The sequence below is a fragment of the Thermobia domestica genome, chromosome 11 (assembly GCF_964235325.1).
Source record: "Thermobia domestica chromosome 11, izTheDome1.hap1.1, whole genome shotgun sequence".
NCBI classification, from domain to species: domain Eukaryota; kingdom Metazoa; phylum Arthropoda; class Insecta; order Zygentoma; family Lepismatidae; genus Thermobia; species Thermobia domestica.
Window position 1 is genome coordinate 120764076 of NC_137464.1, and position 15581 is coordinate 120779656.

A 15581-nucleotide genomic window follows, 5' to 3' on the forward strand; every position below is an offset into this window, starting at 1 on the left:
TGTAGTTGTTTTTTAAAACATTTTTAAGAAAATGTTTATTGAAAAAAAGAAAGAAACAAATAGCTTTAAGCAGAGTTTATGTACTGCACAATCCATCTTCCTTTCCTTTTCTTTCGAATCTGATTATACATACCATACATTAAATAAGGACATCTGTTCCACAAAATTTGCTATAATCTATATTGGTGTGCCATGAACGAAACGATAATCGCGAAAACCTGTTTTTGTGCAAGAAATGACAACAAAATTGGTCTTAGACTGTATGGAATTGGCGCGAGCCAATAAAAGCGAAGTACGAATATTCAGGTTGAAACCTGCTCTTGCACGTTAATACAGACAATTGCAGACGATTTCCCTTAGCGAATGCAACAATCGAGAGGAACATTTCGATTGTACAAACCTCTCGCTAAGCAATCGAAACAATCTATAAGTGGAACCTCTCGATAAGGAACCTTTCGATTGTTAGAACCTCTCGCAATCGCGCATCACTACTAGAAATGTCGCATACTGTAGAGACCATAACACAGCGCATCATAGAAATCAGTGTAAATGATAGAATTTGTACTATCTATCTATTAAAATGCTACAACAGCAATTAAGAGCGCTCGAGCTCCAACGTATAAGTTCGACTTTCAAATCTTTCATTTACGGTTATGTATGATTTCACGTTTAACACAGACAAACATTTTAAGTACGAGTACTTTAAATAAATTAGTGAACCAGATCTTTTTCATAAAGTTTATGATATAAAATTGTCGTTCAAAGCCTTTGTATTTTAATGAGCTTTCTCTAAAATCAATACACACGAATTGTTCTTCTATCTTCCGAGTTCTTTTAAACTATATGTTGTGGGCGTTTATATGTTTGTGGTCAATCCTTTCGACAATGAGATCTCGGAAACTACAGGATCTAGAAAGATGACGTTTTCACTGATCGATTGGAAATTTTGCATAAATTGTCCAGTTCTAATTGAATATTTAAAAAACATGGCCGTTATTTCTTTATTACATTTTTAGGTTACACTGGAAGCGTTGAAATTAAAAAAAAAAAAGAAAAGAATCATATCCTAAGCTTATACATTCCAATACCACACTATTGTATATAGGGGTTGCATATGCCTCAGGCGTTTGTTTCATGGCCAATTAATAATGAAAAAGGAACGATAACCATTTCCCCAGTCTAACCAGTAAGATGAATTTTTATTTTTGGAGTGTTTTGCCCAATGAACACCATATATAACTACCATTATAATTAATTGTGTATGTAATGTATTTGCTTATTACATACTGCATGCAAGAAGAAAGAAAACACTGGTCAGGCATGAATTAGAAACTCCAACCGGAAGTAGGCTCAAATCTTGCAAACGGTACGAGATACTGGGAAAAGAATAATCGATAAAATATTCTCTTTATGATACGCCTTGCCGATTTTTTTCAAGACTTCTTTCACTTGTGTCTGTAAAGGGACATGTACAGATGTTGTGAGGAATGAGAAGGATATTTATGCTCATATGCGAATGATGCGCTGTGTAGAGAGCGCAGGTTCAGCTAGTCTATATATTAAAATGTTAGGTATATATGTTTGTCCGCAATCCTTTCGACAATCAAAACCACAAGTGCTAGAAACGTGCCGTTCTCACTAGTCGATTCCAAATTTTGCGTAGATCGGCCAGTTCTCATTCAAATTTTCAAAAATCGTGTCGTTATTGTTTTATTCAACATTTTAGGAGCCTTTTTGAGTCCATAAGATTAAGATTGTTGCAGGCCGAAACATGGTGTTAGGCAACCAGTAGAGAAGTTACGTATGGCGGGTTGACGGACATTGCAAGCGCTTTGCTTAAATCTGAATGGCAAAACCTATTATGCTACATGCTGGCAACTTCACAGGCCACAGAGACGCAATGGTTCGAACTTGGACGGATATGGATTTATTAGGAATGCTTCAAACTAGTCCAACATCTAAACACAGAAATTCACTTCCTTTGTGAGTCTCCTATCCTTTACTTGTGTGGGTAAGGAGACATGCACAGTAAGAAGGAGATTAAAAAATCGCGCTCTCTAAAACTATAAATACTAGTGTAAAAGAATTTGAGACAGTGACTGCTCATAACAGGAAGCTGATGAATCAGCTAAGGTCGAGAATAAGACAACGTTTTCACAACAATTAAAACTCATTTTCCTGCATTGGTAGGTGAGTGATAAGCTCCGAAAATCAAACGTAATTCTGGAAGTTAATCAACAATGGAAAGGCTTTGAAAATAGATTAAAGTAATGTCATATGTCAACAATGATGAAATAAAAAAAATTCCATTATACGCGAATATGAGTTTCTGTTTGATAGCATCAAGCAATAACTACTGAACCAATCGAAGTGGTGTTTTGTATGATTACACTGTACAACACACAATTTGTCCTTTGCTTAAAAAATTATTTTTCTAATGTATTTTTTGAAAAAAAAAGTACGAATTTGCAATTAGTTTCTTCGTATCATGTAGGCAATAGCTGAACAGCTTTACACATTATGTGTATTACATAAGAAGCAATTGTGAATTCGTTTAAAGGTTTCTCTCCAACCCTTGATAAGTGATATCGATATTAGTTTAGCGTTGTTAGAAAAAGAAACGTTATATTGAATCACGTGCAGATAAGTTTGTTACATAATCACAAAGCTGGCACCAAAGGTGGTGAAGTGCCCGGACTCCCCTACATTCTGTTTATGAATATACATTGTAGCTTTGAAAAATTCAAGATTACTAATAAAACTCCAGCTGACCAAAGCAGTATATATATTTTAAAATTATATATTTATGTTACTGTTTCGATAATGTGTCTGAGGAAGGCTATGTTACATAGCCGAAACTGTAATACAAATATATAATTTTAAAATATATATACTGCTTTGGTCAGTTGGAATTTTATTAGTAATCATGAATATACAACATTTGGCATAATTTGAATGCAATTCGTCTTAAAATCCTCATATATGCCTTATGCATCTGAATGGGCCCCCCAAATTTACAGAGAAATCGGCTCCCTTGGCTGGCACTACTGATAAAAAAGCATACCTTCTGTTTTGTGCTATGCAACATGCTTTGCAATTCCAGGTGTTTGTAAAGATTTAACGTTTGTATTGAGTTTCTGCCAGTGGGGTGTGAATCAAAATAATACTGTATTTATTGTATCAAATGTCTCGTCAGCTTAAGAGTAAACTTGATTCATTTTGTTATATATGCGGCGAACTGAAGTTGAAGAGTGAAATAAGTAGCCCTGTTGTCAAATAAAGCATATGAATTGTATCGGCATGGCACAGATCAGGGGATCAAGATAAGCGATGGGCATCACATATCTGTTGCAGTTTTTGTTCCAGGAACTTGCGAAACTAGATGCAACGAAAGCAAAATAGACTAAACTTTGCCGTTTCAATGGTTTGGAAAGAGACCAAAGACACCTAAGTGGCTGTTGCTTTTGTTTGACAGTTGTAAAGAGCTTCTATTCGAAATCAAAACATTACATACAAGATCATAATATGAGGTCAGGAAGGCGTACAGTGTCACATAGTGAAGAGCAATCTTTGCCGCAATCTCCAGAAAATTATAAATTTGATGTAGAATAAGGAAGTTTAGGCAACGGGACATCGACTTCGAGCTACCATCGCCACACGCCATCGCACAAGAGCAGTTACATAATCTGACATGAAACTTAAATCTATCAAAAAAAAAGCAGAAATCTTGGTCTCTGAACTTCAGGAGTGGAATCTATTCAAGAAAAATATCAAAACCAGCATGCTTCACAATCGACAGAGTAACTTCTCATCTTACCTTCTGAAAACTGGAGGATTTATCTTTTGTGACAATGGCTTACTTAAGGAGTTTTGCCATGAACTCTAATTCAGCAGATCGTTCATTGATTCGTGTAATTCTGAAGGCAGTGCCACTTCATGTTGATAATATTTATACACGCATCCCAGTAGCGTATGCTGTTCATGAGTAACACATTGCACTGCATTCAATATAATACATCCAAATGACGAATCTGTGGAGACATTAAATTTACTGGAATCTTTACAGTCACGCAGCAAGGGTATAACATTTTGTTGCTTTTCGTCTCAATGGGACAGCTGTAATAGAATTAACTATTACGTGCAGAAAACATGACTATCGTGACAGGAATATGTTTCAAGAATCAAGAACACATCACGTCAATAACTCATGAACTATAAAGATGTTTTTCTTCCTCCATGAGACATCAAATTAGGTTGGATGAAAATCTTCGTCAAAACACTAAATCACAATGGGCCAGCTCTCAAGCACCTAAAGACAAAAGTCCCAAGTAACATAAAAATAAACGAAGGACTGTTCATTAGCCTACAAATAAGGAGTATCTAGCTGATAACTAAGAATTGTCATGCAGGCTAGTGAGTTTCAATAAACATTTTCGAACATAGAAAGAATAGCATGGTATGCATTCAAATTAGTGATCTAACTTCCTTAGTAATACTAAAGCACCAAGTGAAACTATTTATAGTGATATGGTGCACTGCTTTCAAACCATGGAATACCTCTGATATTATATTTTCGGTCTCTTTGAACAACATTTAGTAGCTGTTAGTGAGAAACATGGTGAACAGTTCCACCAAGACATTGGAAGACATTTGAAAGCGGTTCAGTGGACGACGGAACAGCAATACTCTTGCTAAATATTGCTAGTCTCTCACCAAAGAGACTCGTTCAGATAGATACAAGAGGAAAATATCAAAGTGTCATTTCCGTAGAAATTTTTATAGACTTTTGTTCGTATTCCTAAAATACTTGTCCTGTGTCTGTGTAACACAATGTTATGCGATTGCACAATATAAATGGTACATATTAGGAGAAAACGGACTTCATATTTTAATTGAGCACCTCTAACTGTTTAAAGTCATATATTTTCATAAATTACACAGGGCATTTTTGTAGAAAGTTTAGCCTCTAGTTTGGATACGTAAAATTCTTGTCTTATATCTGTGCAACAAAATCTTATATGTTAGGAGAAAACTGCCATCACATATCGAATTAGAATCTATATTTAAAATTACCTGCCTTAAACTAAAGAACAGAATATGACCTCAAATTTGTTGTACAGTGTTACCAATCGTATCCTCTTTTGCGCAAAGGATCACATGACATTAAATTTGAGGTGACTATCTCTCTCTCTCTCTCCCTCTCTCTCTCTCTCTCTCTCTCTCTCTCTATATATATATATATATATATATATATATATAGAGAGAGAGAGAGAGAGAGAGAGAGATAGTCAGATATAGATATAGATATTGATATATATAATTATATGTTGCCGGATTGTAATAAATTATGTATATTAAGTTTAGTTGAAATTCAAGTGTTCCAGAAGACTAAGTGAAACTATTTAAGAGTAAGAAGAGTTATGCTCTAACATACACACACAAGGTAGGCCTAGGCACATTTCTATATATAGATATATAGATAGATATACAGGGTGGTGCGGAAGTGGGCGTACCCCTAATTGGCTCTCTTTGCCTGGCCTCCAAGAAGTCCCGATCTGGCGACACCAGAGAATGCTCTCTGGCGTTTCCTAAAGCAACAGTCGATATCACACAACGCAGGAATTACGAGGTGCCGTGGAATACGCCTTCATTCTTGTGACTCCAGAGTATCTCCGCAAAACATCTGCAAGAACTTGGCGCAGAATTCAGCTGCGGTACGACATGGATGGTGATCATACCGATGTTTATGACTCTTAAGACTCTTAAGACTTCAAGTTAACTGTATACAGACATTCTACCATAACTAACAGTATACTGTTGGAACTAAAGGGGGTCCACCCACTTCTGAACCACCTTGTATCGTAATGTATATTAACTAATATTAGTGTCGAATCGATAGTTTTCGGGATTTCCTGAGATGATTGATATTTGAGTTAATGACATTTGTCAATTTCGCAGCGTTAATGAGACATTCATATATTGTCTTTACGTAATTTATAACTTAGTGTATTCCATTTATCAACTTACGAATACTGAAACTCCTTATATGTTCTAGTCATCTTCACATTTCCATACTCATTAAAAAAAAACTTGTGAAAGATTGCAAGTATTTTATTTCCAGGGAAAGAAATGTATTATGCTTATAAAATGCAGAAGTTGTTTTCAAAATAAAGAAGGATGGGAATATGATATTACTTTGTGAAAATAAACTAGAACGTTAGTCTCATTGGATGACAAAAAGATAGTTTCCCATTCTTTCTATATAGAAAATATCGTATTATGTTTCTGTCGAGTTGTCTGAAGCTGACAGGAAACAAATGAGATACAGCACTTTTAGAAGAAAAGAATAATAGAGATAACGGTCTGTGTTTCGGCAACGACATTTCCTTCTGTTTGTATAGGTTTTAAAAACTGAACGAGAAATTTATTGCAGCAATTTTGTAACGGCTTGAAGCAATCATTGTCAAATAATGACCAAGTTATTGGTTCTGATGAGCTGTTCAGAGAAGTTTATTATCTTGGACAAAAGTAACGAAGCAGGAAATTCGAAAGATCGACCTTCTGAATTGTGCTCTATGACCTCCATTTAATCCTCCTATACATTTGTTATTTGATATGCGTTTTATGAGTTCAGAACGTTCTTAATATGGGAAAAAATACTAGTGAAATATATTAAAATTGCCATATAAACCTAAATGTAAATGCACTCTTCATTTATTTATAAACAAGATTTATACTGTCTCAATGTCCCTTGCTGCATCTACTAGATATAAATAGTGCTTATTTCTTGAATTAACTGTGTTAAGAGCATAGAAAATAGTTTATTTTTAAAATATTAATAGAACATAATGTCAAATACTACCAACAAATAAAGTTGAAGTACAGAAATGCTTAGGTTAATTCCAAAATACCATATACAGTCCGCAGCACAAAGCCTGCAACATGAGCATGTAAGTTTATTGTGAAACGACGAAGTCTTTTGTTCCAAAATAAATGTGCAGGAGAGGACGCCGAGGTTTCTCCTGGCGTGATTCGTGCCACTTAGACGTTATGTTGATTCCTTGCGCTGTGAGGCGTAGTTTCGCAATAAACTTACATGCTCATGTTGCAAGTTTTTTGATGCGGACTGTACCATTAAAAATTCGGCATATTATTATATATATTTTTCATGTTACTGAAAAATACGAAGGAGTCTATACGATTTACTTACGCCGATATTTACATATTATATACTAAACCTAGGTTTAATAGTATAGATATTTAAGTATTATAGCAATTTCACTTGAAAAGATTAGGCTAAATCTTTTTATAAAGATTATTGTGTGTGCATGAATATACTTACAACTCTCGCAAGCTGTCGAGGCCCACAAATGCATGAGGATCAATGTACTTGAGATGTTGATTTCCTTTGAATTTCCTGTAAAGAAAAATTAACAAATGAGAATTCTGCTTTTTTTTAACATCTATTCAGTAACTTGGAGTCCTAGACAATAATATTTATATTTATTTAATACACTATTTTACAAGGTATCTGAAATAACAGTTTGCTTCTTTGTGCGATTAATATTTCAATGAATATACCGAATCTTTTTCTTAGTAACTGCAAATACACTATATACATACTACAAGGCTAGCTTTTATCGTAAACATTCTTCAAAGTATGATGCCAAGGAATGGTCAATTATGTTCCATAATGATTCTTCAAATTATTTGAGTAATATCTAATTTAGGAATTCTGGTTGTTTGAAGAAAACGAAAACATTGAAAAAAATACTGTTCTTTGAAAACTGAAACTTTTAAAACTGTTACTATATAAAACTGTTTCATTTCTTTTTCTCATGTTATTTAATAATTTTATTTAATATGAAAATCAGTCAGATAAATGTATTTATATCTAGAGAATTAAGGAACTATGTGAAGGTGTTAATGGAATACATCACTGTATACTGTAGAGAGCTGCATGATTTTATACAATTCAATGTTTCCCCGTATCTAAATAGAAATTACGCAATAAAGCTAAACAGTATGCGTAAATAGTGTGATCCATTTTTTAAATAACTTAAAGTGTTAACAGATTATCTTACAATTTGGAATTCCGTATCATAACCTATCCTTAACCCTTTCACAGAGGAAGTCGACTTTTGTCGACAGAACCAAATTTCCTTAACATGCGAATGTCGACTATAGTCGACGTGTTAAAATTTGTTTGTCCGTATCTTGGCTTTGTCGAGAGTAGTCGCCAAAGTTGTACCGTTCATTTTTGTTTGTGTTCTATTGTTTTCGATAAACAATAGAAATCACACAGAAAACCTTTGGCGACTACAATCGACAAACTCAAGATACAAACAAATTTTAACACGTCGACTATAATCGACATTCGCAGGTTAGGGAATTTTTTTTCCGTCGCCTTCCACAATGAAAGGGTTAAACTATTAAATATGAAATTCACGAAAACAAAACTTTCGTAATGAGAAATAAGATGTTAGGAATGATACAAGTTCCAAGTTCTAGACAAAGGTGGCTGCCCAAAAAGGATGCTGGTTGTAAGTACCAAATATTTGTTACCTAAAACCCATCGTGATAGGCAAATGATACAACGAAGATTTGATTCATTTAGTTTAGAGTAATATTCTAACAACAATAGAAGGTAAAGTCAAGATCGGAGTCTGGCATTTTTAAGACGTCGTGCTGTCTAGGATTAAATGTTTGTCGCTCTTTCTCGAGCTTAGAACAAACAGTAGTAAAATAAATAAATAAATAAATAAAATAACTAAAATCAAAAGATAAATATTTCGTATTTTGAAGTGTGGAGAACGATACATTGAAATTCTACTGTATTCCTGCAATAAGTTGCTCTGACTTCGTCATATCGTCCTGTTCGGATTTCTCATCTTTTAGTGTATTACCAGGTTCAATAATAGAAAAATGGTGAGTTGAACCTAGGAAGCCACTCCTGAATAAAATCCAGAACAGCAAGACGAGGAGCTCTTTCTTGATTGAATGTCTGCTCAACAACTATCGGCCGTTGTGAGGAACTTTTGATCCAATTACCAGCAGAAGAAACGGAAAGCCAGACTTAACCAAGATGGAAGGTATGTACCAGAAATCTTTCTATCTATCTATCTATCTATCTATCTATCTATCTATCTATCTATCTATATATATATATATATATATATATATATATATATATATATATATATATACCAAAGTTCAATCGTCACACTTGCTATTGAAAGGAAAAATAATTCTGTATGATGAGACTAAAACTTTTAGACATGATGTTCTCCTTAGCCAAATACTAGTTCATTTTCACCTCTCCAAAACTTTCTATATCTCGAAATATCTTTGTTCTGATCCCAGACAAATATTATTTATATAATTTCCTTAGTGCAGTCCCTACCAAAATACTGTTTCCCTATGTATTCGATTATCAGTTGCACCTTTTGTATTATAGGATAAATATTAGCGCGAACTCGAAGTGTTTGAAACTGTACTTGAAATAAAAATATAAATGAAAATGAAGAATTAAATCTTCTTCATCTAGATGTATCTCTAACTTATTTGAAATTCACTGCTATACATGTAGAATTGAATTGATCTTCAGTTTAACGCCCCGCTCAGCAGCGAGGCTACATGAGACGTAGACCTACTGCTTAACGTGGAATCAAAACCACATGAGCTCCCACCAGGAATTGAACCCGGGTCTCCCACGGCATAGGTATGTACGCTAACCGCTTAGCCACGAAGGAGCTGCTATACATGTAGGGAACAATGTGTGTCTAGGACGAATATTTAAAAAAAAACACTAATACAATTTTATTCAAACATAAGTATAGAATATTTAGTTTATTTATATAGTGTTTCTTCAAATATTGTAAGTGAGGTTAGATCTACGAAATAAGTAATATGAAAACTGTGTAAAGTTTTATAGTTGCGCACATACTTATGGATAATGTGTCGGTTTTAAACTCAGTTTATTGAAAACACATGAGAAGAATCTGAAAAGAATCATCAAATCTGATGAGATCAAGTATCACTTTCTTTCTAAAGTAAAAGAATCGTATCTATTGGAATGTGTAGGAATCTAATGTTTATTTATGATTAATTCTAAAAAATTAAGGGCTTACTGATACATAACATTATTCTCTTGTTCTATTTCAGGTCATTTGAGATTTCAAACATGACTTTCCATCAAAGCCTATTTCCTCTCACTATTTTAATTTCACAAATTCTTTCGTGACCATTCACTTTCATTCATCAAGGTCTTTCTTTAGTCTATTGAAAATAAGATTGCGACAATAAATTAAATATATTCATTTAGAAATTCTTGATTCAAAAGATACAACGCATTAAATAGGTAATGACTGGAATGTAGAAGTATTTTGTAATATGTATAATATTCATCTTACAATACAGGATGGATGGAGGGATTTCGCAGCTGTATAATATCTGTGTTACTGTATATATATTGCGATAATTTTTTTTTCACACATATAGAAAAACTCAACAAGTTTTAACAATTTCAAATGTTTGATATATGCCCCCTTAGTGATTCGACAGACATCAAACCGAAAATCAAGTTCTTCCCACACTCGGTGCAGCATGTCCCTATCAATGAGTTCAAAAGCATTGTTGATGCGGGTTCGCAGTTCTGGCAGGTTTGCTGGTAGAGGAGGTGTGAACACTGAATCTTTCACATAACCCCCCACAAAAAACAAAGGTCTACGCATGGGGTTAGGTCAGGAGAGCCTGGAGGCCATGGCTTGAAATGCTTTCTCGGTGCCTGTCTCTATCTTGCCTTACTGCCCACTGCTGCGCTCGCGTGAGAGAAATCTGAAGTATACTGTAACAAACAAAACTTTTTGAATTTTTCTACGTTACTGTTGAGTTTTACAATATCTCAATTACTAGAGCTACAGTGAATTTATGAAATCGCTTCAACCATTTATAATAACCCTGTATAAGTTTGTATGTCTCGAATCTTACAGTATATGTCTTGTAATCTAAGCTTTCTTGAAGCCATTGTAGCTGTCGATAGACGAATACTGTGAAGGTTAATCTTGAATGATGGTCTGTGCACTCGGCAACTGTACGTATTCAAGCCCTGGACGTGATTGAGACCCTACGTTAGTGCTAGGTCCTATCCTTTATATGCTGCGCTATAAGAGCGTACAACACAAAATCTCAAACTCAAATTCTAATTTAATACAAGTGGAAATTAGGAAATATTTTCAAATTAGTATTTTTCTTACTATATATATATATATATATGAAAATGAAAATATCTTCTTACATGTATATTCACTTTACTGTATATATATGAAAGTTTAGCGGCTGTAAGAAAAGCTGTAAAGTGACCAACGAAATCATGAAACAGAACTGAAAATGAGACGGATAGGAAACATACCTTTAAAATATATAAGACGACCATCTTGTGTTGTTTTTAATGACCACTTTATGCCTTCTCTTGTTTGGTTATTGTGTGAGTTTTATAAGCTATAAAATGATTCGAATGACTTAGCTTATATGCGAAATGATTCTCTTCTTTCACGGCTTTAAGGGTTAATAACATGAAAATAATATCTGCTTTACATCTTGGTCGTCTTGTTTCTTGTCTTAAAAGGCAATTACTTCAGTCGTTTCTAGGGTAACAAATACTATCCATAACATAAAAGCTGCAATGTCCTTTTTCATATGTTTGTAATAACACATACGATTATTAAAGGGAATATAATATTTTCCTTTCAAGTACAAAAACGATGAACATGTTCGGTATGTTTATATCAGGTCCTTTAACATGTTCATAAGATTATACATTTGCTTCGAAAGATATTTTCGCAAGTAAGTATTAACTTCTTCCCTTCTTTGATGTACAATCTTGACAAAATACGTTCCGCACAAATATTTCTGCCGATGATATATAATTTTAAGATATTCTCTTTAAACAGAAATCCTATTACGTAGCTCTCGTATGTGAGCTGTTACTGTTCCGCTTAGAATATACCCACTTTAAGTTATACGTATATGGTACTTGAATGTGCTAGTAGCTATATATTACATAATCCTAGCACTGCCTACATGCTTCATTGTTATGATATTGTTATGTAACACCATTCCTGTTTTCTATCATAAAATTGACTTGTTTTGTTTGCATCAAGATTATGATTAAGCTTGAATAACACTTTCCACATATGTATTATCGCACTAATATAACGAAAGAATTATATAAAGAAACAAGATTTCACAAAATATTCATTATATTATCAGGTTTTATGATAGAATAACCTACATGTATCGCAATATATAAAACATACTCATTCAGAGATCTATATCAATGAAAGATGAACTTATCACTATAAATCTCATATTAGAACTTATTGTACTCAAAAATAGGTTCCCAATCGGGAGGTTCTATCTTCAAATTCTAGACGTAGAACATATTTATTTATTTATTTATAATAGTCCTCTACAGAGCCAAACTCCATTTACAGAGGAACATATGTATACACACATAATTATATATGAAGTACATATATATCTATATACTGAAAGAAATAAAAAAATACATGTAAACAAGGAAAAATACAAGTTAAATAATAAAAACAAATTAAAATATTAATAGTATAAATTTAAAAGAAATTCAAACATATGAAAAAAATGAAAAATATGAAAAATAAAAATGTCTCCAGCATAGGTTCAACTCATAGAGATAAGTCATAGAGATAACACTTCTTAATTATTTAATTAATCCATATATAATGTCTTTTCAAAATATTATTTTTGAGTATACGTAAATATAAAGAGATAGGATAACAGAAGTCAAGATCCAAATCTGATGAAACCAGCAGATTGAAATTCTTATAAGCTCTAACTATGAATGACTTCGGGAGAATTGTAATATGAGATCTCGTTATGTTAAATACTGAACTCTTGGATTGTTCGTTCACAAACGTATAATATCAGCAATTAAATGGACTGCATTTGTTAATGACACACTTTCTTTTAGTACTCTTAAGGGTCGGTGGTGTGATATTATTGTTCTAAATGTTCTTGTCCCAACAGAAGATAAGGATGACGATATTAAAGACTTACTGAGTTTACTGTCTTGTACAAATATGTTTGTTGAATAAGGAAACATCTACTGTAAAGAGGATGCATATCAAATTTAAGTAAAAGAGAAGAATAAGAGATCTTATTTTTAGTTGCTGATATATGATACAATTTGAAATAAAGATGTTTCAAAAATTTAAATTGGACTCGTTCTATGTTATTTGCTTGTAATTTGTGAATAGGATCCCAAAGAACACAACAGTTTTCCAACTTACTTCTAATCATCGCTATGAAAAGGTGTTTTAAAGCTTGGATATTATGTAGGTCTCTTGTACTCCTTATTAAAAACCCTAGGGCCCTGTACGACTCTGCAATAATTTTATTTATGTGACATTTAAGTGTAAACTTATGATCTAGTAATACACTGAAGTCATTAACAGAATATACTTTTTCACTTTTCACTATTAATCTTATACTCAAAAGATGGACAATTAATTTTATTTGAAAATGTTACACATTATATTTTTATGTTAAAATATAATTTGTTTCTGATACACCATTGCAGACAACTATTAATATCTCTTTGTAGTTCATGTCGATCATTATTCACTTTTATTACTTTAAATATTTTCATGTCGTCGGCATATAATAAACAATTACTATATTTTACAACATTTGGTAAATCATTAATGAATAATGAAACTAGCAATGGGCCCAAATTAGCTACGTAAATAAAAGATTTTACAGAATTATAATTGACAAAATATGTTCTACCTCGCAAATAAGAGATCATAATATTTATCAAAGAGGTTGAAAATTCCATAGCCAGAAGCTTATTTATTAAAACTGTGTGATTTAATTTATCAAATGCTTCTTGAAAATCCGTATAAATTACATCAACGTAATATCCATCATTTATAGAACTTGCAATAAATTGAGAAAAAGAAGTTAAATTGGTCAAAGTTGAGCGTCCTGGGTAAAAAACATGCTGAAAAGGTGAATATAGGATTTGACATGCGAGAAAATTCTATTAAATAAAATTTTCTAAAATTGTTCTAAAATTTTTGAAGAAACCGAAATTAGGGCAATAGGTCTATAATTTTCAATATTCTTAGTTTCCTGCTTTTAATATCGGTTTTATTTTACTCAGCTTCCATTTGTCCGGAAAGGATTGAGTTTTCAAAATTAAATTGAATATCAAATATAGTGAACTAATAAAGGTTCAGCACAACCTTTAAATAAATATGTGGGATAAATAATCATCTGGACCACTACTTCTGCTAGATTTTAATTGCTTTATTGATTGCTGAATTTCATTTTTAGAAATATGTGTTATTCCTAAGCTATAGCTTATAACTGATTAATAATTTTCATTCAAAGTATATGTAGGTGGGCTAGGATCATAAACACTGCAATAATACTTAGCGAACCCATTTGCAATTTCTTGAGGTGAATTTAATTAATCATCCCTGTATTGCATTACAGAAATATTAGATTTTCTTTTTCTTTTACTATTCAATAAATTCCAAATTTTTTATGGTCGTGTTTGATTATTTCTTCATAAGATTTAACGTAGTTATTATACGCAGTCTTTATCAATTTTTTTGAATGTCTACGAAATTCATTACATTGTACGTCATGATAATTTGAAGTTTATCTGCGTCTCCTATGATACTCTTTTCTTTTTAGACCATTGTTTCATTATCGAAGCAGGGTGGAAATTTTCTTATATCGAAGCAGGGTGTTTCAATAATTTTATATACTGTACCATAGAAAACATCTAAAGCGTCATTTATATTCCTAATGTTTCTTAAGTCATTCCATGTTTGATTATTTAAGTCTCTACAGATACTACAAAAATCTGCCGTACGATAATTATAATAAGAAGAGACGTCACATCTCTTTTGGGTATTCTTATAATTACATGTAATATTAAATACCAACAGTGGGTGATGTACATCAACTGATACCAGAAGTGAGGTACATAACTCAACTTTAATTACATAATCACGGCCGCATAAAACCAAATCAAGTGTTCTGTGATTAACATTTAAGACATTATTCACATTTGTTAACCCTAACATTGATATAAAATTAGTAATTTCTGTGATGAAAATATCATTTGCATTCCAATTTGTTGAAGTACCGATAAGTGATGGTATGTTAAAGTCACCTGTAATTAATAATTTATCATTATATTTGACAAATAAATAATTGGTTGAGGTTGTAACACTTTCATTTTCAGTTTCATTCTCAAGGCACAGTCCAACATGCAATCGATCAATTACACTGGAAGATTTCATTTTACTCCTTTTTGGAATAGTGTTTATATGAATTCTGAGTAAATTGGCCTTGCAGGTTTATTTAAAAATTGGCAAAATTTATAAATAAAATATTTACTTCAACATGCACTTGAAGTATTTCAGAGGTTCGGTTCAAAAAGTTGGTAACCCACAAGAATAAAAAGTTTTGGGTCAGGAGTTTTAAGTTTAAAATAATCTCGAAAATTACATTTTTTAACGATCTAC

The 15581-nt window shown here is 32.6% G+C and overlaps 1 protein-coding gene across 1 annotated transcript in view; it reads right to left on the reverse strand.

The window, feature by feature from the left end:
- The window catches only part of LOC145665254 (lutropin-choriogonadotropic hormone receptor-like), a 642745-nt gene that overhangs the window by 120411 nt on the left and 506753 nt on the right, over positions 1–15581 (reverse strand). Inside the window, exon 9 of the mRNA XM_081732546.1 lies at positions 7343–7417. Coding sequence (XP_081588672.1) covers positions 7343–7417 — 75 coding nt within the window. The remainder of the gene's footprint in view (positions 1–7342; positions 7418–15581) is intronic.